The sequence below is a fragment of the Mesoplodon mirus genome, assembly GCF_964341445.2.
Source record: "Mesoplodon mirus genome assembly, chromosome: 5".
In the NCBI taxonomy this organism is placed as follows: domain Eukaryota; kingdom Metazoa; phylum Chordata; class Mammalia; order Artiodactyla; family Ziphiidae; genus Mesoplodon; species Mesoplodon mirus.
In genome coordinates, this window is record NC_138980.1 from 64,252,622 (window position 1) to 64,277,190 (window position 24,569).

At 43.7% G+C, this 24,569-nt stretch overlaps 1 protein-coding gene across 3 annotated transcripts in view; it reads right to left on the bottom strand.

Moving 5' to 3' along the window:
- ARHGAP26 (Rho GTPase activating protein 26) overlaps positions 1 to 24,569 on the bottom strand; it is a 490,933-nt gene that overhangs the window by 115,297 nt on the left and 351,067 nt on the right. For all 3 annotated transcript variants that reach the window (XR_014294215.1, XM_082622793.1, XM_082622792.1), the window contains exon 18: positions 3,191 to 3,350. Coding sequence is in view for 2 of the 3 variants with exons in the window: in XM_082622793.1 (XP_082478919.1) it covers positions 3,191 to 3,350 (160 nt within the window). In the remaining variant the exon portion in view is untranslated. The remainder of the gene's footprint in view (positions 1 to 3,190; positions 3,351 to 24,569) is intronic.

Below are 24,569 nucleotides of genomic sequence, written 5' to 3' on the forward strand. Positions count from 1 at the left end.
CTTCTGCCTCAGTTATTCTGCTATTGATCGCATCTAGAGTATTTTTTATTTCATGTATTGTGTTTTTAATCGATGCTTGATTCATCTTTAGTTCTTCTAGGTCCTTGTTAACTGTTTCTTGCATTTTGTCTATTCTATTTCCAAGATTTTGGATCTGGGAAATAGAATCTTGGATCATCTTTACCATCATTATTCTGAATTCTTTTTCAGGTAGACTGCCTATTACCTCTTCATTTGTTAGGTCTGGTGGGTTTTTATCTTGCTCCTTCTCCTGCTGTGTGTTTTTCTGTCTTCTCATTTTGTTTATGTTACTGTGTTTGGGGTCTCCTTTTTGCAGGCTGCAGGTTCGTAGTTCCTGTTGTTTTTGGTGTCTGTCCCCAGTGGCTAAGGTTGGTTTAGTGGGTTGTGTAGGCTTCCTGGTGGAGGGGACTAGTGCCTGTGTTCTGGTGGATGAGGCTGGATCTTGTCTTTCTGGTGGGCAGGTCCACGTCTGGTGGTGTGTTTTGGGGTGTCTGTGGACTTTTTATGATTTTAGGCCACCTCTCTGCTAATGGGTGGCGTTGTGTTCCTGTCTTGCTAGTTGTTTGGCTTAGGGTGTCCAGCACTGTAGCCTGCTGGTCGTTGAGTGAAGCTGGGTGCTGGTGTTGAGATGGAGATCTCTGGAAGATTTTCGCCGTTTGATATTACGTGGAGCTGGGAGGTCTCTTGTGGACCAGTGTCCTGAAGTTGGCTCTCCCACCTCAGAGGCACAGCACTGACTCCAGGCTCCTCAGTTTGGGATGATGTGTTGTCTATTCATGTATTCCACAGATGCAGGGTACATCAAGTTGATTGTGGAGCTTTAATCCGCTGCTTCTGAGGCTGCTGGGAGAGGTTTCCCTTTCTCTTCTTTGTTCTCACAGCTCCTGGGTCTCAGCTTTGGATTTGGCCCCGCCTCTGTGTGTAGGTCGCCGGAGGGCGTCTGTTCTTCGCTCAGATAGGACAGGGTTAAAGGAGCAGCCTCTTCGGGGACTCTGGCTCACTCAGGCCGGGAGGGAGGGAGAGGCACGGAGTGCGGGGCGAGCCCGCAGCGGCAGAGGTCGGCGCGACGTTGCACCAGCCCGAGGCCGCCGCGCGCTCTCCCAGGGAAGCCGCCCCTGGATCCCGGGACCCCGGCAGTGGCGGGCCGCACAGGCTCCCGGAAGGGCGGCGTGGGCAGTGACCTGCGCTCGCACACAGGCTTCCTGGCGGCGGCAGCAGCAGCCCCAGCGTCCCACGCCTGCCACTGGGCTCCGCGCCTTCAGTCGCGACTCGCGCCCGTCCGTGGAGCCCCTTTAAGCAGCGCTCTTAATCCCCTCTCCTCGCGCACCAGGAAACCAAGAGGGAAGAAAAAGTCTCTTGCCTCTTCGGCAGCTCCAGAGTTTTCCCGGACTCCCTCCCGGCTAGCTGTGGCACATTAGCCCCCTTCAGGCTGAGTTCTCGCCGCCAGCCCCAGTCCTCTCCCTGCGCTCTGACCGAAGCCCGAGCCTCAGCTTCCAGCGCTGCGCGCCCCGGCGGGCGAGCAGACAAGCCTCTCGGGCTGGTGAGTGCCGCTCGGCACCGATCCTCTGTGTGCGGATCTCTCCGCTTTGCCCTACCCAGGTATGTGGGGAGTTTCTTGCCTTTTGGGAGGTCTGGGGTCTTCTGCCAGCGTTCAGTAGGTGTTCTGTAGGAGTTGTTCCACGTGTAGCTGTATTTCTGGTGTATCCGTGGGGAGGAAGGTGATCTCCGCGTCTTACTCTTCCGCCATCTTACCCGGAAGTCCTTCAATAAGTAAATTATATAGTATGCCAGAAAGTGGTAAGTGCTACGGAGAGAGACAGCATGATCAAGGGGAGGGGGAATGCTGGGGTTGAGACTGTTCGCAATTTAAAATAGAGAGATGTCGGTGGGCCTCACTTAGGCTTGAAGGAGGTGAAGAAGTATGCCAGGAGGAAGAGTGTTCCAGGCACTGCAAACGGCAACTGCAAAGCCCTTGAGGTGGGAGTGTGTGCCGTGTGCAAGGACCAGCAAGGCAGTCGAGGTGGCCGTAGGAGGGAATTCAAGGAGAGGGCTGTAGGAGGTGAGACGAGGCAAGTAACAGAGGGGAAAGCAGAGACCCTGTAGGGCATTTCAGGCTCCTGGGAGAGCTCTGACTTTCACTCTGTGAAATGCGAAGCCACTGGACGGTTCTTAGCAGACAACTGATACTCTTCGATCTAACACTAAAAAAAATCTCATTCTGGTGGCTGACAGCGGAATAGACAGGCCAAGGGTGGGAACAGGGAAACAAATCAGGAGGCTCCTGTAAAAATCCAGACAAGAGCTGATGATGGCTTATTTTGGTGTGTCATCAGTGCAGGTGGTTAGTGGTCAGATGCTAGATTTATTTGGCAGGTGACCTAGTGCAATTCATTCGCCTTTCTAGGTAAACGTTTTATTTAGGAGGAACAGCATTTTTATTATATCCCAGCACCTTGGGCTGTCAAATGGTGCCCTGCAGGTTCTGAGAAGCTTCAGAGGGATGTGCTACCAGGAACTGAGGTGGGACAGATGGGTGGAGTTTCATGTCCCCCTACCCCAGTTTTTAAGGGCAGCTGTGTTGACATACTTCATTATGTGGGGTGAGGGCAACCTTCTTAAGACAGACCAGAAACTCCAATGCCCTAAAAGAAAAGACAAACGCCCCCCATACACGCACGGTATGAAACAATACACCATTTATAAAACTATAAGGAAACAATAGGTTAGGAAAAATATTTGAAACACACATGAAAATAGTTTACTATTCTAATGTTTTAAAAAAACTCAAAAATTCATCAGAAGACAACCAAGTAAAAAAAAAAATGGGTAAAGGGCATTTTCAAAATGAGCCTCCTAGTAGCACCTCCTTCACTGCATTGTTATGAGGTTAAAAGGACAGCATATATAAAGTGCTTAGCACACAGTTCCTGTTACAAAAGAAGTGCCTAATATGTTGTCCACCACTACCGTCACCACAACCGCCACTGTTGCCGCTGCTGCAATCCCAAGATGACCATCACCGCCACCATCACCACCAGCAACTCAGTCATCATCACCACAGTGTAAAAGCCACCACCGATGTGAACCTGAGTCAACCCTGTAGGCCAGTTTCAACTCAGCTCCCCCCCCCAAGTAAATTCTCCACTTGTGGTGACCAATGATATATTACCTTTTCATGATTTTCTATTAGGATCTCAATGACAATGTTCTGAAACTTGATATCCATGATGGCTGCTACCGTTTCTTCCTGAGGACGCAGCAGGGTGGGTCCGAACACCACGCCAAGGTTTGCCACCGTCATCAAATTCTGCTTGTGGTTGTTAGCAACGCTGGTAGGAAGGAAAAGAAATGGCACAAATGAGAGAAATAGTGTATGAATGGATAGCTGACCTCCTGTACCCTTCTCATCTTCAGACGCCTCATCTGGTAGGAGCCAGATCTGGGGACATGTTTGGATGCCTCTGGAGTCCAAAGAGAGACTTTTCTACTCCTATTTTCGTCTACCAAAGGTTCAGAAATCTCCAGTGTTTGGGCTGTTTTGCTATTTCAGGATACGACACTCCTCACAATTTCCATTTTGCCTAAAACAACCAACCAACCAACCAACCAACCAAAGCAGCTTGCCTTCCAAAATGTGAACCTTTGCACATTTGAATCCCTATTCTGCAAATCCAGGTAACTGCTAATCCCTCTTAGTTACAACTTTTATACTTGGCTGCTGCTTAAACCACTGTGATCATTAGCATTTTCTCTAGCGCAAATATTAAAAACTCCTGAGGGCTTTAATACATTTGCAAATATAGGCCCAAAAGAGACCTAATTTTTTTAAATGGGTAGATCTCAGTCAGGACAGCACTTTAGGCTCAAAGTATTAAAGCCCCATCATATTAGACACGTGGCTTACATTAAGCCAAACATTTCTGCATAAACAGAAATAAAAATGCACTACTGTACATCCATGTATATGGCTGTGTTTATATTGTCACTTACTCTCAAAGTCCAAGGAACACACAGGGTCAGGAGTATTGGGGCTGAGTAAACTGCTAAACACATATGCAAATTTCTGGATAAACAAATACTCAAAACACATATCTGAACTCCACACCCAGGGCACCATGACCTAGCCATAAAATTTCATTGCTCATTCGCTGGTCCCATGTACAAAAATATACAAATTATCTATTGACAACAAATAAGTTAAAAGTTAAGGCCATTTAGTATTGTTAAGAAAATATTAGGGGCGGGCTTCCCTGGTGGCACAGTGGTTGAGACTCTGCCTGCCAATGCAGGGGACACGGGTTTGGGCCCTGGTCTGGGAGGATCGCACATGCCGCGGAGTGGCTGGGACCGTGAGCCACAGTTACCGAGCCTGCGCGTCTGGAGCCTGTGTTCCGCAACAGGAGAGGCCTCGATGGGGAGTGGCCCCCGCTTGCCACAACTGGAGAGAGCCCTCGCACAGAAACAAAGACTCAACACAGCCATAAATAAATAAATAAATTAAAACATATATATATTAGGGGCTTCCACCTAATATTTCCACCTGTTAGAAGAAGGAAACTATTCATTACTAGAAACTAGAGGGAAATTGGGCAGAGATGGCAGTTTTCACAGACGTACCTCCCTAGCATTTAGTGCTATTTATCCTGAGTATTTGTTTTTCACACAATTCTATAAACGTTCGCACTGTTTCTCTTAGATACTTCTATTTTGTAGGAGGAAAAAGAGGTTCTACTGCTTTAAGTGCTGGTTTTGAAACTGAGCCTTTACTGAACACTACATTAACCAATTTTATCAGCAGATGTGTATTTTTCTTTCATTTTCTAGGGCTAAAAGTCTAATTTCATAAAAAGCTCCTCCTCTGAAAGGGATGGTTAAGTCTATGAAACGTGAACTGTGGAATAGCCCAGTCAGGAAGGGAACTTGCTTTCTGACTGCTAAACAATACCTGCAGCAAGGAGATGTTGCCACTGATTCCTTGGCCTGTTTCTGGTCCACGTAATAATATTTTACAAACATTTTCTGAGTTCTAGCTGAATCTCCTGATGTTACTTATAGTTTTCCATTCTACCCAAAACTGTATCAGGTTTCTAGCCTGAAAGCGTTAAAGCAAGGGGAAAGGCTGGCGAAGGGGAAAGGCTTTGGTTCTGGGCCTCAGTCAATCAGCAAGTCTGCATATTTACAAGCTGCTTGTAACACCACTACTTTCAACATCAGTTCCTTTGTGCAGGAAGTGAATTCCATGGCTTTATACTTCCCCTCCCTAATGAGCCAAGTCAGTAGACTTACCCTCTCGTCACAAAAGTCCCTGTGTAAATGAATCAACGAGCTGTTTATGTAAGAAAGCACTTTTAAATTGTAGACCAATATAAAAATATAGGGTTTGGATGATGATCAATTTCACCATCACGCTTCTCAACACAATCTGACTAAAGCAACAGCCTCTTAATGAGGCTCTCTGACTAGACTCTCTGGGTTTGGCTGCACCCTGCCTGCCACCACCAGCTCCTGTCTACAACTTAGCTCCACGCAAGGCAGTCCTCTGTTGAAAACTACAATGGCCTCACACCTCACTGGGTCACTAAGAGAGAACACAGTGACACAGTGTATGTGCAGTGTTCAGCAACGCTTGCACAGCTGGAATGTTCTGATAATGGTGACCATAAACCATTGGTGGGCTCCATTGTTTTTAATGTCAAACTCCTATGACCTAGCACAGCTTTTCCAACTCACCTCTAAGCCCTCTGTAACCTCCCAGCTCTGGGTCCCTGAGTAAGGGACTCAACGTTTAAGCTTTGGGTTCCTCATCTTTTAAAAAAGGGGGTGAGGTGAATAATACATCTACTTCATGAGGTTGTTGTATCAGTTAAATGTGTTACCGTGTGGGAAATGCAGTGATTATTATAATCATTCATGACCCATCCTCTTTCCACTTTCACATCTATCTGCCTTTGTCAATCCTCTCCCTAGAACGTCCTCTTACCCTTCTTTCTTTGCTTGGCAAACTGTTGGTCTTCAAGGCACAGTGCCAATGGCTCCCTTCCCTTCTGAAGTCTCTGTCTAGTCTCTCCCCAGCCCTCCACCCCTCAATGAAGGCAGGAGTGTTGGCCCCCTGGATTTATTACATGTTATTAAGGTCTCGACTACTGCCTTAGGATAGAGACCGTGCTTATTTTAGTTGGTAGCACCAGCGCTGAGAGCAGTGCCCGGCCCAGGAGAAACACAACAAATGTTCAATGAGGTGTTAAAAGACGACGGGGGTTTCTGAGTAGACATTAAACAATAATTCTCAACCCAGCTACTTACTCAGAAAACCTCAAATTATTATTGATGATTTTTTGGGAATGTATCTCAACTCTCCCAACCTCTCTTTTCAAAGTCTGGAACTGTGTTCCATTACTTCGATTTAATTAATGAGTAATAATTACTCCGATTTACTGGCCCAAATGACCAAAGGCATTTGGGAAAAAACTATGGTAATTGTGGATAAGCATCTCTGAATATAAATACGCTTGAGGCTACCCAACATAACTCATTTCCTTTTTAATGATCCATTTTATTTTAGAACTTAAAAAAACACATTGATCTAAGTCTTATGAAACTTTTGGGGAAAAAGGCTATACTTTTCATGACTAGCTACCATTACCTTTTGGCACACTGAGGTAACAAATTGATCTGTCACTTGATTATTACTGCTCATAACTTGGTACAGCTATGTTCATTACTCCAGAATGAATTATTAATGGCTGGAGATTGCTATGTATCCCAGAGAGAAAGGCACAGACCTCAGTCTCTGCTGGCACCAGCCATCCATTATAACTTGATGCATTTACCCATGTGTGGGAGGAGGGCTGGCAGAGCACTGGGAAGCCTGGTCTAGCCAAGGCCACGGGGCTCATTCATTAGTGAGGTCTATAAAACACAGAGAACTTGCTTTCCGGGTTGGTAACTGAGCTGCTTGAGCTCTTCCCCACACAGCCCAGAATGTCATGTTGAGTCTTGACTTAAAATCCACACACAAGAGTCTCTTATGCATTATTGCATATTCCACTGAGGGAGTCTTTGACAGGCCTTCCCTAGGTCCACGTGGACTCTTCTGTGGAGAATTCTAAGACAACTGCCAATTCTACAGGCTTCCTTTGCAGGCGGCAGAGAACTCCACATGCGATTTTAAGGGAAAGCCCGGTTCCTTTTGTGACCGTTAAGAGCTTGCCACATCAGCTGAGAAGCAGGGCATCTCCTGAGGGGCATGCCTTCAGGAGAGTTGGTGGGGAATCGGCACCCCATGTTCCCTGTGGTTTCCTCATGAATTATGGTTAATGAGGAAAGAGCATGTTCCATGGAAAATGGCCATGGCAGAAGGGCCTCTTGCCACCTTTGCTTCAAGGGAAAATGGATGGGGACTCTGGATTGGCCTGATACCCTTTGAGAAGCAGAAGGAGGTAAATTACTTCCAGATGAAGATGGTGGTGGGGGAGTACTATGAGGGGAGGAGAGTGGAGGCAACTCTTTTGGGGCCTGTAATGCAGAGATGCCCATGCTGTTCTGGGGATCACATCTGTCTTCCTAGCATTTAAATGAGAGTCAGAGCTCTGGAAGGGCTGAGCAGTACTTTATAACCACAGACTGGTCCTGATGTAACAACAGTACCTAAGCCTGTTGCTAGGTCTGCAAATAGGTTTCATCTTGAGGCCTGCAGTGCTATGTCGAGGAGTGTCAAAGTTGCATTCTGGCTCCACTGGACACAATGTGGTGACAAATTAGCACTATCTGCGATGAACCAGACGGGTGGAGGTGACAGCACAGCAACACTTTTATCTGCCATCCTTTATTTGTTTGTTTCAGCTTCCAGTGTTAAGTAATGATAACTTAGACTTGTAAGGTGTTTTAGAGTTTACAGGAGCTCCGCAACACTTTTTAATGTTTGTTTGAACTTCATATAAGTCTAGAATGGTAGCTCTCTAACTTTCTGACAATAACCCATGGTAGGAAACATATTTTCCCATATAACACTTCACTAGTACATGCATACATATATACACACCTAGAGAGAGGTACACACACATACATCCTTGCATATCAGAAACATGAGTTACTAGAAGCACAAGTTTCAGAAACAGTAAGTGTGATAAATTCTGTTATTTTTTATTCTATTCTGGTCATTTTTCTGCTACTAAATCAATTTTACAATCCACGAATGCGTCATGACTTAAAATTTGAAAAACGCCATTCTATAGGTATGGAGTACAAATATTATTTCCAATTTATAAATATGGGGAAAAAAAGGCTAAGGGAGACAGGATAGCATAGGGAGTGGAGTCATACAGAGATTCCCAGCTGGATGACAGGAGGCAGGTCACTTGGCTTCTCTAAACCCCTTTCTTCACCTATAAAACACAAGCATCACAAGATGTGATCCCCAGAACAGCATGGGCATCTCTGCATTACAGGCCCCAAATTTAAGGATGACTAATAAGACTAGGTGAGTCAATCTCTTGGCCTGAAATAATGGCTCACTAAATGACAGCTAGTATTGTTCATGGTGGTGGTCAAGGTAGTGGTGATGACAGTGGTGAAAGTAGAAGCAAGTGCCAATTTAAGTCACACTCTAAATTGGTGGTGTCACCTGGTGTCTTGCTTCTGCCTGGCGCAAGGAACCCTGTCTCTTCCACCTGTATTTCAAGGGCTGTCTTTCTCTTCTGGTTATCCTCTTTTTTCATTTCTTCTTTTTTAAAAATTATGAAATACTTCAAATCCATAGAAAAATTCAAAATATATTATTACTTATTTTCTATCATTACCCTATAAGCACCTCACATGACAGGCTGAGAGCCTCATAGGAAGCTACAGCAAACCCACCACACTCACTTTGCCTTCAAGGGCACCAACTTGCCCCTGGCCTGCCTGGCAAGTCCTCCCCTAACCGCCCACCTGCCTGCAAAGCCCAGTTCTAGACACCTCCCTGACGGGAGGCCACACAGAGCTCTAAGTGATTATTTTCACATCAATCCCGTGGGGCATTTCTACCCTGACTGCTTCCCTTCTCATGAGTGTCTCAGGACTGGGGGCTGGATCCAGATCTTGGAGTGCATCCCCTGCAGCACACAGGCAGGCACTGGGTAGGCCCCAGGTTACCAATTTGGAAAGTAGTTGAGTGGGTGGGCACCTAAGCTGCAGTAAATATCACTTATCTCTCTACTACCCTCTCAGGGATAGAGAAGCTCCGAGCTCCGGGGCCAAGAAGGATTAGCTGGAAATGAAGCTGCTGGAACTATACTTTTTTTTTGTGGCTACCCAAGGCAAGTTTAGTTTCAAGCGTTGTTAGTGTGGCTCCTTCCACCAACTTCAACTTCATCCTTAGTGTAGAGTGGGGAAATGGTGGCGGGAATCCTCACCACCACTGGCTACGAGTTATCTACTGAGTCAGACTGTGTGTGTGTGTTGCCTGGATACCACCTGAACTTGGTGAGACGGGACCAGCCTGGATGGTGCTGAGGAGGCTTCTGCCAAGGAAATCCATCAGAGCCATAAATACAGCTTTGCTGGGCTGTCCTGATGGCTGGCACCAGAATGAGAGTTTAAAATAAACTTTTCCGTGTACTTACTGGGGTCATGCTCACCAACCATATTTAACATCTTTCTGGGAATGGTTATCCAGTGAGCAGCCAGATTTGAAGCTTTGAATAACTGAGTGCTGCTTATGATGGATACTTTTACCCAGTATAATCTTCAAGAGAGCTCCTTGAGACAAGTAGGTAAGACTATCACTACCATTTTACAGATGAGAAAACTGAAGCACTGAGAAGTTAAGTAATTTGCCTGAGGTCACACAGCTAATGAAGGGCAGAGCCAGGAAAGGGACTCAGGGTGGCTGCAGAGCCCATAATCTTCACCTTAGCGCTCTGCCGCTCCCACACAACTAAGGGTCAGTTCAGCTAGGCTAAAAGAGGCATTTTGTTTCCTCAGAAAATCTAACCACAAATGAATATATGGAGTAGTTATACGCTTGGGCACGTGGGAGAACAAGTAGTGGTTATAACAGAGAAAAAAAAAAGCTGCTCCCTCATTCACCACCCAAATTACTAAACTGGAAGAAGGAAAGAAAAAGCAAGAGAGAGGAAGAAAAAGCATGTATGCCTATGAGAGTGATATGGGACTAAATATCATTTCTACTCCCTTCCTGAAGTGGCTTCATGCTTGACAAAATCATGAAAATGACGAAATATCCCTCAAATATGACAGCATTCCATTTGTAGTTGGCTGGCAGAGTCAGAGAGCTGCAATAATGAAAGAGTGAACACTTTAAGACTGAGAGAGAAGAATGGATTAAAAGGAAGAAAGGAGGACGGGCCAAATGGATGACTTCGAGAGGCCCCCTCAAAAGGACACTTATGGCCATATGTGCATCCCTGCAGGCCGCTCTGCTTTCATCCAAGGGTCTCAAAGCTCTGTGAGCAACTACCAATGTCTTCTCTGTTTCTGGTGAAATGTGTAAACTATATTTCAGACAGATAAACATCACCGCTAAGATGTTAAGTACTGACAAGTATCATATACATCGACTTTCACGCCCGCTTACAGAAGCCCACTTGGTACTGAAAATTCTTCAGAGAAAAGGAAAAAGGATTTGGGTAAATGCAGCAACGTCAAGGTACCTCTTGGCATATAGCTTGCAGTCTAAAGTGGAGATTGTTCTAAAATCTGAGCGTGCAGCCAGCTCTATTTCCCCTCTGGTCTCCTCCAATCCAATACCACTACCTGTTTAAAACCCACCAGAGGCTTCTGATTGTTTTTAATCACAGGTTAAAAACCCTTGGCCTGCAAGATCCCACATGATCTAGACCCTTCTCCACCATGCCCCCCTTGGCTAAAACTGGGCTAAAACTCTCGTTAGGCCTCGGTGCCTTCCTTCCTAATGCTGATGCTCCCTGACGGGGAAGCCCTGCAGTCCCTCTTGATCTGGCTCTCTCCTAACTTATCACTCTCACTTCCCAAAGAGGTCTTTCTGGATGCCCCATACCAGGTCAGATACCTCATTACAAAACTAATTCCTCAATTCTCCTTCCTAGCACTTGGTAATTATGTCATTATTCACGGAATTGTCATTGTCTGTCTCCTCCACTTACTAGAAGTTCCAAGAAAACTGGGATAACATTATCCTCCCTTACTGTCCCATCGCCAGGGCCTAGCACAGAGTTTGCCCTTATCAGGTGTTGGGGAAAAAAAAGAACACGTGCACGCTTTGGGAGGCCCCCTTCCTCTGAGGTTCCCAAGGCTCAGCTGCACTGAATGCCTGGTTTAAACGTCCACGTAACCTACTGGTGTCTCAGCACCTTTGCTAAGTGGGACAGTGGTCAGGGGAGTGGCCAGAGCAGTTCACCCTGACACCGACAGCGTGGAATAAACCAGGCAGCTCTCACTGGCCACAGTGCTAATCTGGAAGGTACGAAGGCCATGAAATACTCATAGGGTATAATTATCATGATCACATGAGTGATCTCATAAGCATTATAAAATACAGCATAAGCTTACCATATTATACCAGTCTCTTTCCAATATACTTAAACCTTCTAGGATAGTGTCTCCTGCATCTCACTTTTCCTTTTCTTATCCCTTTCTGAAATCCCTTTATTTTCTGCCTGCCTTAGATTATTAACATCGTCACCAACAATAACAGCAACTGATACTGACCGAGCGAGCACTTCCCGTGAGACAAGCATTAAGCACTGCAGTGATTACCCCATTTGATCTTTACAATAACCCTATGAGGTTAAGTTCCAATACTATCCCACATGAAGAAGCTAAGGCTCAGAAAACCCAGAAATTTGTCCCAGGTCACATACTGAACAAGTGATAGGGCTGGAATTTGATGCCAGGCAGTCTGCAGTCCAGAGCTACTTACTGCTCCTAGATGCTCTCTGGTACAATGCAGTGCGTATGTGTGTGTGTGTGTGTGTGTGTAAACATGTGTGAGATATAATATATACAGTATATAATCTGCCATTTTTATCTCACTTGCCTCTCTTCTTTTCTACATAGCCTAGCCTTAAAGAGAACATGGATAAAAGGAGAACCAGATTATTTTTTAAAAGGATGATTTGAAAGCAAACAAGGATATTAGGTTCATCTCTGCCCATCAACAGTATAAAACCCCTAAGCTTTTCTACTGGGAGAAAACTAATCTGGGTCATGGGAATCACTGACCTCCTCCGGAATAGGCCAGGTTTCATTAATAATAAGAATTATACTTTTGCTGCTAAGCTGCCTAACTTTTCTAAATTAGTCACAGTTGTTTAGAGACTAACAACAGGCCAACCTGAATTCTATTTGCCCTATATGGTCTCAGCTACTCGGTATTTGAATAGTTTTGTGCACATGGAAGACACATCCCTTCAGTCTAGGGGTTTCTGGATGGACTTCCCCGCTCTGGTCCTGGCTGGTTCAGGCTCTGGCCTGTAGCTGTATTCTTGGACCCAGTCCACAGGCCCAGATGGGGAAGCATAGCACTGGTCCAGGGAACCCTGCTTCCTGGAAAATTACTTAACTATTTCAAATTACATAACAACCCATTATAAAGTCCAGTGTAAATGTCATTTCCAAAGCATTTTACAGTTCTTAAAGTCCTTTCACATGATCATTGACTGATTGATTCTGAGACTTATGTTCTCCAGTCTATAGAGAGATGCTGGAGCACAGAGGAGGCATAGTAGTTGCACCGGTGCATGCCAACCTGATGTCACGGAGCACTGCAAATATATCAGTTCCTGATGGTGGTGACACTTCCTTCAATGGCTCAGCCTCTCACCTTTAGGCGAGCACTGTCCAAAAAGGCAGGCCATGGAGAAATTGCCTTAGGACTTTCTACTGCCTATTATGTGCCAGGGACTTCTTTAAGTGCTGAGGATACAGCCATGAGCAAAACAGTCACCCCCCACCCCCAAATTCCCTGCTTTAAAAGCTTACGTTCTTTTGGGTTTGGACAGACAATAAACAAATAAAATCTAGGGTGGAAAGGAAGCACTGGGGGACTGTCTGCAGTTCTAGGCACAGTGGTGAGGGAAGGGGTCACTGAGAGGGAGGTATGTACTAGCAACCTGAAGGAAGGAAGGAAGCAAGCCACGTGGATCTCTGTGAAGAGAGCTCCAGGGGAGCAAAGAGCAGATGCAGATGCCTCAGGGAGCAACCTGTGGGGCACGCTGGCAGCACCAGTGAAAGCCAGCGTACCTGCGGCAGAGCCATCAAAGGGGAAGGTATCAGGAGCAGTCAGGTCACAGACTCAGAGGCGGGAAATCCTTGAAGGTCACTGTAGGAGCTTCCCTCTCCACTCAACGAGATGAAAAGCCATGAGAAAATTCTGATCAGAGGGATAACATAATTAGCTATGCCTCTCTGCAGACTCAGAAAGGTCTCACCTACTAAGACTTAAATGCCCCAATTCCACGGGCACAAGAGATATAAGAACTTCACAAACTAGCATAAGGCCCCGTGAGAGAATTCAAGACACTCGAAACCCAGAATATGCTACTTTTCATATTTATTTGAGTAACTGAAATGTGTAAGGCACCGTGCCTTTGCATCTATGTCTGCGTTAACGTGGTAGGTCTCTGAAGTTGTTCCACATTTTTCCCCTTGTCACTGTGCTAAGTCTTCCCCTGACTTCCCCACCGGCAGGTTGTAAAAGAACAGAATGTTTAGCCAATGAACTGGAGGCCTAGAGTCTAAGTAACAGCCTCTAGGTGCTAGTTACCTGCTACCTAGCTAATAGTCACCCACAAAGAACACCAATATTAAACGTGTTATGTAAACATTTATAAAGCCCATCGAACTGAACCATCTTAACAACGTTTAATTAATTACAAGAACAGATCCATATTACTAGACCCATTTTACAGATGAAAGGTCAGGGACAAAAGGAGCTACATCAAAGGTTAAGGGATTGGCCCCTTATCATGTGACTTAGCTCCAGTAAGAATAATGGCTCTCAGACTGAGCAGTCAGGGGTTCTCACTTTCCATGAAATGCTAACCTCCTTGCTGCTTCTATGAAATGACGATAATCCTTTCAGGAGGTAGAATCAAGATTCCAAATCCACTGATGGGATTATGGGAAATGTTACTGAGGGAGAAATTGACAGTTTGAGAGAGAGAGAGAGAGAAAAACACGCATCCATACATGCAAGCACGGACACACACATATGCCCTGGGTAATCTATTCCCTTTCATGAAGATCTCAAATAAGGGAAATAACCCATCTGACTGGCATAGTTTTGAAAAGGAGTGTACCTTCACCTCAAAAAGGAAACAGAGACAGAAAATTACATTCCTTGCCATGAGTCTGAAACAAATCAAGAGGCTTAGGTTGAAAAAGCTGGCTTTATATCAAGGGCCAATGTACCAAAATGACTCTAATTTATAAATCTATATGTACTATCAACGAACTTCTGAATTACATGTGGATAGGCAATTAATAGAGAAAACAATTATTTCAAGGTGTCCTGAAAAGTTCATGGCTGTTCATGTACAAGAGCTGATACTCCTTCGAAAAGTTCCGGAGATCAATTAGTACTAACCGTGAAAGACGACACCCCAGATCTCTAACATCCATGAAGAATTATGTGGGTAGAACATCAACATTTTTATATAGGTTTACATGTCTGATGCTAAAGAATAGAATTCTTAAAAAAAAAAAAACCCAACAACATATATTTCACAACCCATAAAAATTACAATAAAAATCTGAGTGAATGACATCTTACTACGTCTCCCCATTCCTGAAGTTCTATACAACATCTCCTAGCTCCTTGCTGCACCTAAATTGTTATCTCCCAAAATTTTAATGTAGTCCAAGCCTAAGTGAAACAGCAGCTCATCTTATTTATCTATACATATAAAATAATTGTGTTTATATATAGTGGTACATGTTAGAATAAGAGTGAAGAAACAAACCCTTCTGTTACATTTATTGCCTTAATCACAAAAATAGATTCATCAGGGAATTATGCCAAGAGAGTTCTTTTTTCAATGCGTGCCAGGCAAAACCTGATTTATCCTCCTCATAGGCGCACAAAACTGGAAACTCACTGAATTCTGCTACTTTGGGAGCAAATTATAAAACAAAGTACAGTGTCGACAAATAGGAATTACAGATCCAATGTGTGAAAACCAACATATCATTAGGCAGAAAACAGCATATAATGTCTAGAAACAGAGACACAAATGATTCAAACAGTGCAGTTGAGATCTGGGCCCCGATCTTCCGTCATTCAGGCTCTTGGTGAGTATCATCTGCAAAGCTCAAACCCAATACTTTTCAATGGGGGAGTCAAGGTTTTTAATGACCAGCTTCCGGAATGCTTCCAATTGTGCAGAGATCAAACCCCGACACCTTAGCTCTTGTCATCTTGCTCTGCTGGGCTCTTCAGAAAGGTGGGTGAAGAATACTAAGCTGCTGGCAGTGGAGACGGGGGAGAGAATGCAGCACGGGCTGAAGAAACACTTTGAGGACCCAGTGGTGCACAAAGCCCAGGAGAAATGCCATCAAGGAGTGACTTTAGCAGACCAATCTGGGTATGTGTCAACCCACAGAGAGGAAATAACTTAATGAACATCAGGTTCTCAGGTAACTCCAAACCCCTCACTGTGGCCCATGTGATTAGACCCTGCCTATCTCTCCAATCTCTTGTCATGCTGTTCTGCCCTCACTCTCAAGGTCCAACTTCCCTGGCCTTCTGCAGGCCCCTACACATACCACGTCCACTCATATCCAACTATGACAGAACACCCATGAGATCCCACACCCCCTTCTAGGCATTGCAGCAGGGAAACAGAAAGGCAAGATCCCTGCTTTCAATATGTTTGCATTATACTCCAATTGGGAAGACAGTACACAAATACATCAGTAAGAATATCTGACTGTGAAAGTGGCCGGAAGAAATGAACAGGAGCATGTGATAAAAAGCAGTGAGGAGCGCTATTATTCAACATAGCTTTGGAAGTTTTAGCCACAGAAATCAGAGAAGAAGAAGAAATAAAAGGAATCCAAATCGGAAAAGAAGAAGTAAAGTTGTCACTGTTTGCAGATGACATGATACTATACATAGAGAATCCTAAAGATGCTACCAGAAAAATACTAGAGCTAATCAATGAATTTGGTAAAGTTGCAGGATACAAAATTAATGCACAGAAATCTCTGGCATTCCTATACACTAATGATGAAAAATCTGAAAGTGAAATTAAGAAAACACTCCCATTTACCATTGCAACAAAAAGAATAAAATACCTAGGAATAAACCTACCTAAGGAGACAAAAGACCTGTATGCAGAGAATTATAAGACACTGATGAAAGAAATTAAAGATGATACAAATAGATGGAGAGATATACCATGATCTTGGATTCGAAGAATCAACATTGTGAAAATGACTATACTACCCAAAGCAATCTACAGATTCAGTGCAATCCCTATCAATCTACCAATGGCATTTTCCACAGAACTGGAACAAAAAATTTCACAATTTGTATGGAAACACAAAAGACCCCAAATAGCCAAAGCATTCTTGAGAAAGACAAACGGAGCTGGAGGAATCAGGCTCCCAGACTTCAGACTATACTACAATGCTACAGTAATCAAGACAGTATGGTACTGGCACAAAAACAGAAATATAGATCAATGGAACAAGATAGAAAGCCCAGAGATAAACCCACGCACATATGGTCACCGTATTTTTGATAAAGGAGGCAAGAATATACAATGGAGAAAAGACAGCCTCTTCAATAAGTGGTGCTGGGAAAACTGGACAACTACATGTAAAAGAATGAAATTAGAGCACTCCCTAACACCATACACAAAAATAAACTCAAAATGGATTACAAAGACCTAAATGTAAGGCCAGAAACTATCAAACTCTTAGAGGAAAACATAGGCAGAACACTCTATGACATAAATCACAGCAAGATCCTTTTTGACCCACTTCCTAGAGAAATGGAAATAAAAACAAAAATAAACAAATGGGACCTAATGAACTTAAAAGCTTTTGCACAGCAAAAGAAACCATAAACAAGACCAAAAGACAACCCTCAGAATGGGAGAAAATATTTTCAAATGAAAAAGGATCAATCTCCAAAATTTACAAGCAGCTCATGCAAGCTCAATATCAAAAAAACAAACAGGGCTTCCCTGGTGGCGCAGTGGTTGAGAGTCTGCCTGCCGATGCAGGGGACACGGGTTCGTGCCCCGGGCCGGGAAGATCCCACGTGCCGTGGAGCGGCTGGGCCCGTGAGCCATGGCCGCTGAGCCTGCATGTCCGGAGCCTGTGCTCCGCAACGGGAGAGGCCACAGCAGTGAGAGGCTCGCGTACCGCAAAAAAAAAAAAAAAAAAAAAACCAACAACAACAACAAAAAACAAACAACCCAATCCAAAAATGGGCAGAAGACCTTAATAGACATTTCTCCAAGGAAGATATACAGATTGCCAACAAACACATGCAAGAATGCTCAACATCATTCATCATTAGAGAAATGCAAATCAAAACTACAATGAGATATCATCTCAAACCGGTCAGAATGGCCATCATCAAAAAATCTACAAACAATAAATGCTAGAGAGGGTGTGGAGAAAAGGGAACCCTCTTTCACTCTTGGTGGGAATGTAAATTGATACAGCCACTATGGAGAACAGTATGGAGGTTCCTTAAAAAACTACAAATAGAACTACCATATGACCCAGCAATCCCACTACTAGGCATATACCCTGAGAAAACCATAATTCAAAAAGAGACATGTACCAAAATGTTCATTGCAGCTCTATTCACAATAGCCCGGGGCTGGAAACAACCTAAGTGTCCATCATCGGATGAATGGATAAAGAAGATGTGGCACATATATACAATGGAATATTACTCAGCCATAAAAAGAAACGAAACTGAGCTATTTGTAATGAGGTGGATAGACCTAGAGTCTGTCATACAGAGTGAAGTAAGTCAGAAAGAGAAAGACAAATACCGTATGCTAACACATATATACGGAATTTAAAAAAAAAAATGTAATGAAGAACCTAGGGGTAAAACGGGAATAAAGACACAGACCTACTTGAGAATGGACTTGAGGATATGGGGAGGGGGAAGGCTAAGCTGTGACAAAGCGAAAGAGAGGCATGGACATATATACACTACCAAACGTAAGGTAGATAGATAGAGGGAAGCAGCCGCAGAGCACAGGGAGATCAACTCGGTGCTTTGTGACCGCCTGGAGGGGTGGGATGGGGAGGGTGGGAGGGAGGGAGATGCATGAGGGAAGGGATGTGGGAACAGATGTATATGTATGACTGATTCACTTTGTTATAAAGCAGAAACTAATAAAAAAATAATAAAAATAAATAAATAAATAAAAAACCTACAATGAGATATCATCTCAAACCGGTCAGAATGGCCATCATCAAAAAATCTACAAACAATAAATGCTAGAGAGGGTGTGGAGAAGAGGGAACCCTCTTGCACTCTTGGTGGGAATGTAAATTGATAGAGCCACTATGGAGAACAGTATGGAGGTTCCTTAAAAAACTACAAATAGAACTACCATATGACCCAGCAATCCCACTACTGGGCATATACCCTGAGAAAACCATAATTCAAAAAGAGTCATGTACCACAATGTTCATTGAAGCTCTATTTACAATAGCCAGGACATGGAAGCAATGTAAGTGTCCATCGACAGATGAATGGATAAAGAAGATGTGGCACATATATACAATGGAATATTACTCAGCCATAAAAAGAAATGAAACTGAGTTATTTGTAGAGAGGTGGATGGACCTAGAGTCTGTCATACAGAGCAAAGTAAGTCAGAAAGAGAAAAGCAAATACCGTATGCTAACACATATATATGGAATCTAAAAAAAAATGGTCATGAAGAACCTAGGGCCAGGACAGAAATAAATCACAGACCTACTAGAGAATGGACTTGAGGACACAGGGAGGGGGAAGGGTAAGCTAGGACAAAGTGAGAGAGTGGCATGGACTCTGTGTATAGTGTATATATACACTACCAAATGTAAAATAGATAGCTAGTGGGAAGCAGTCGCATAGCACAGGGAGATTAGCTTGGTGCTTTGTGACCACCTTAGAGTGGTGGGATAGGCAGGGTGGGAGGGAGGGAGATGCAAGAGGGAAGAGATATGGGGATATATGTATATGTATAGTTGATTCACTTTGTTATAAAACAGAAACTAACACACCATTGTAAAGCAATTATACCCCAATAAAGATGTTTAAAAAATAAATAAATAAAATAAAAGTTAAAAAAAAAAAAAAAAAGCAGTGAGGAGAACCAACTTAGGCAGGCTGGGGAAGGCCTCTAAGGGGGAGATGTGTGAGCTGAGCCCATTCATCAGAGTGCAGTCTGGAAGTCTACAGATGAGGAGAATACAAAGTGCACATGCAAACACACAGTCAAGTAAGAAGTCCTATCTTCAACCACAAACACCAGAGCCTGCCTGAAACCTCTTTAAAAGTTATATGCTAGAGGAGTTCGCTTCCTTTTCCACAGGAATTCCAAAGTCTGTGTCAACAGCTCTTTAGCACAAGTTGAAGCCCTGGGATCCTTGCCACCCCTATGGTTTCCCACACAATGATGAGAACGTCCCGCGGCTTTCAGTAGCTCACCCCACCCCATCCACCTCTGCGGCCCCAACCCAGTTCGGAAGCGGCTCTTCCTGAAAACGTGTCACTAGTAGACCTACTGCTCAGTCTTGCAAACAGAAGGCCACCTTCCAGGAATTTACATGAAGGAGAGAACCACAGTGCAATCTTGGTGATAGATGCCAGCATGTGGTTGGGCTATGTGAAAAGCTAAATAATCATTAAACAAGAGTGGGAAACAAACAAAAGAGGAACCCTTTAGAAAGATGAAGTGTGTCTGGAAAATTTGAGGGGAGAAAGTAGCAGGGTTCAGGAAGCCCTGGTACTCTATGGAAGGTAGGATTCAGAGAGTTCACTATATAAATGTCAAAAAACTCACTTGAACTTACAAAAACAAGTCTTCTCTATGAATTGGCATTGGTATTGGTGCTTAAAAAAACAAACAGCAAATGGCTTCAAGAAATGAGTGCATCAGTTCTAGACTTGACTGTCTCACGAAGCCTCAGTGCAGCTGACAGTTTTTTAGACTCCTGACCCACTGAAGTCAGGATGCCTTCAGGTGCACCTTGGGCATCAAACGAGAGAGCACATGGCCATGAGTCAGGGGTGTGAACCACAATATCAGCTCAGCACAGGCAGTATCTTTGGATATGCAGATCTCTGCGACTCCCATAAGGACCACGGCCTTGTGAGGGTCTGACACCTGGCTACACACACACACGTACACACCCCTACTTGGATGCACACTCCCTTAAACATATACACCCCCATGTATGACTCCCCCACTCTCAGTACAGACACAGAGTGTGTTATTTATGAAATAAAATGCTTCTATCTCCCTTAAGACAGAATCAGTAAATGTCATTAGATGTCAGTTTGGTCTTTAAGGTGTAGTAGCCATTTAAAAATAGCTATCCTTTATTCTTTCTCTTGGTGTTATCATCAGGGAAAAAAAACTAAGACTTATGCCCCGCCCCCTGCTTTTTTGTATTGTAAGTGAAAAGCATCCATTGTGGTACAATTGAAAAAGACAGAAAAACACAAAGAAAATAAAACTCACTCATAATTCTACCAATCAGAAATAACTAAATGTTATCCAGCTAGTTTTTAAGGTTTACATGTTATGTCCTATGCTTTTCCTAGGCACACACACATACATGGACACACATATCTTAAAACAACCTGGAATCATACTGTATGTACACAGTTTTATAACCTGTTTTTACTGCTCTACTATTAATTTTTAACGTATCATTCATTCTGCTGTTCTACATACTTAAGGTTTACAGTATTCTACTGTATGGATATTCCATAATTTATTTAAGAAATCCCCTTTTATTGGACAATCCAATTGTTTTCAGTACTGGCACATCTTTCTTTCTCTAGAGTAAATTCACAGATACGGAATTTCTGGATGAAAGGGCATAAACACTTTTAATACACATTACCAAACTGTCACCTAGGAGACTTCTATCAATTTACACTCTCACCTAGAAAGCTTTAGCATGCCTATTTCTCTGAGCCCTAAGGCAATACCATTTTGAAATTTTTAATAAGTAGTAAACAATATTGTACCTATCCCATTTTTTTCTATGAATTTTACTTTATATATATATATTTTAACATCTTTATTGGAGTATAATTGCTTTACAATGGTGTGTTAGTTTCTGCTGTATAACAAAGTGAATCACCTACATGTATACATATATCCCCATATCTTCTCCCTCTTGCGTCTCCCCGCCATCCTCCATATCCCATTCCTCCAGGTGGTCACAAAGCACTGAGCTGATCTCCCTGTGCGATGCGGCGGCGTCCTACTAGCTATCTGTTTTACATTTGGTAGTGTATATATGTCCATGGCACTCTCTCACTTCGTCCCAGCTTACCCTTCCCCCTCCCCGTGTCCTCAAGTCCATTCTCTACATCTGCGTCTTTATTCCTGTCCTACCCCTAGTTTCTTCAGAACCTTTTTTTTTTTAGATTCCATATATATGTGTTAGCATACGGTATTTGTTTTTCTCTTTCTGACTTACGTCACTCTGTATGACAGTCTCTAGGTCCACCCACCTCATTAAGTTGCATTTCTTTGATCAATTAGGATATGAAATTTTTTCCAAATGTTTATAGACCCAGTGACTTTATTGAGGGTCCAGACATAACAACTAGTCTCCTACAAAGAAGACCAAAAGTATCTGGCAAGGATGGAACCTTATTTCTCTGTTTTTAAAACTAAACACAGTTCTACATCTATTAAAGTATTCTTGTAATTATAATTCATCTATTTTTCATGAAATTTAATGGGCAAGAAAAAACGAAAAAAAAAAAACCTGATATCAAATTCTTCTCTGTGAAGCCAGGCAAGAGTGAATTTCCCTGCCTCAGCATTTGGCGCAGGAGAACAACTGTATCTACAGGAGGGTAGTGATCTGCCTTGCTCATCAATGTATGCCCAGTACCTGGCAGGACATGTGCTTAACAGATATTTGTGGGCTACCTGCAGGCTGATGGCCTAGGTTCAGAATATCAGCCCCGCTGATTTCAACATATCCCACCCATGCCAATGTGTACCAAGGCACTTGGAAGGCAGCATATAAACGTTTGTGGATGCCAAAGAGGTCAAAAAAGGATCATCATACCTCTCTGATCTACTTCACAGTGAGGTTGTAAGGACAAAGCAAGAGAGGTGAAAAGGGTTCTGAAAACTATTTGGTGCTGTGCAAAGTGGGATGAGGAGGAGGGGCGGGGAGAAGGCAGAGAACAAGTTTAAACAGAAGACTCAAAGACAGGACTGATGAGCACACGCAGACACGGTTATAGTGAAGCAGGCCTTGGTACGAAACGAGGCTTTCTTCTCTGGTATTCTGTAAGCTGTGCACGGACATAGCCTGTCTCCCTGAAGCCTGGGAGGGTGATTGATACAAGAGGCAGGGAGGGTAACCAGGCCACCAAGTCCTGAAAACCAACTTTTAATTGTGGGCCATGGCTGGTGGGCTCTTACTGATTATTCAAGGGTTCTTCTTTATAGAGTTTTCTTTCCGTCTAGAATGCTCTGCAGCTTCTCTAGGATGTGTATGTGTGTGGATTTAGTTTTGTTTCTCCTTTTGGAATTTGCTGTGACGAGTGAATCTGATGTTTCAGATCTTTCAATTTAAGGTCCAGCAGGAAGTTAGCAATTAGCAGAACTAAGCACTGTCCTGCAAGTTTTATGAGGATCAGCATTCTGACTTGGGAGAGAAAAAAATTCCCTATGATAAGAACCTACTCTAGGAAAGAGTCAGAAAAAAAGAAAAAAAAGGAAGAAAGGAAAAAAAAGCACACAGTTTCTACATGTTCGGGGGCCAGCATAGCAGGCTTTGGTGAAGGTGAACCTCTGAAAACAACTGAGGTGGCATTTCTAGGAAGAGCTGACAGGAAAGATCCACACTCTGGTAATTCCTGATCAAGCAGATTGGAGTTTACCAGGCAGGAGCCCCACGCCTGAGATGCAGGAAGAGGTGGTGGTGGTTTGCATGGGCTGGAAGGGATCAGGCCTGCTCCAAGAGCACAGCAGTCTCTCCACCCAGGCACCTACAAGATGGGGACAGAGAGGGGCTTAAAGGCCCGTGCCCTTGATTCCTGGTTCTGCTGTTCCCAGCTCCCTATGCAGCTCAGAAGCAGAACCACTAACAACCTGGCCATGTATATATAACATACAGACTCAATTATGAAACGTGGCAGTAATCACTAGAAGGAAGCCTGCTACTTCAAGCTCCTGTTAGAAAGGCTACTGCTGCTACTGATTTCTGTTCCACACCCTCCAGACTCCTGTACTACCAAAGCCACTAGAGCCCTCCTGGAAACTAGAACCTGTTGCTATGGTAGCTGCTTTCCCCACTCTCAGGAAGGACACACTCCAAGCCATTATGAAAATAAAAAGCTTTTATGCTTCACCTCCCCTCCAGCTTCTCTCTCTGTCTTGTCCAGTTAAATTCTGAGTAGCGCTCGTAACAGAAATTGAAATGTGGGCATTTCAATTACAGCAGTGACAGAAAAATTAATAATCCCATCTCCACAAAGAGGGACTGTACGAAATAACTGTTCAAAGCAACAGTGTGTGTGTGTGTGTTTGGGTTAGGAAGAGCAAAAAAAAAAAAGAAACAGAATGAAAAGTAATTAAAGAAAGACATTCTCTGAAGAATATTAGACCTGAGAGACACCAAAGCACTGTCTGGTCGGATGTTGAGGAAAAGAGAGGGAGAAAAGCCAGTAATGGTAATGGCTGATGAGAAAGAGTCCCCCAGAGGGCTGAGAAAACAATCTCCTTTTGTTAACAGAAGCCAAAGGAAAGAGTAAGAGCTGTCTGGAAGCCCAGCCAAAGACACATTTAAGGACTAATCCCCTGGAGAGAAATCAAGGGTGATGTAGCAGTCACAACCCTATATTATGGGACTTGTTGGTACCCAGCATGGAATGCAAAATGAAAAATAATGAGAAAGAAATAAGGACTGTTATACCATGATTGAAGCAACTTGCTATATTGTCCTTATCTCTAAAAAGGCATCCCTCCGGCTAGCATTCATTCTCATTCTCTCCTAACTCTGTTGTTATTGTCCATGAGTGAACCGTCCTGGCATGTGACTCCCTCCCGAGGATGCTTCCCAAGTGAGGGAAAGCTTCAGACCTCTATTAAGTCCAGAAAATGGAGATAGGTATATTGATTCACATGCAGAAATAAGAAGCAAAGGAGAAGCTTAGGGAAGTCAAGCCCACACCAAAGACACAGAGATTTCCTTTCCTCTTCACAAAGCCAGGGGAGTCCCCAAGGCAACTGACAAGCAGCAACTATTCTGGTTTGATGCCCAGAATACCTAAAGCTGAAAGAAAGAAGGTTAACCCCCCAAACTAAGACCACTGGAGGTGATTAAGCCTAAAATTAGAG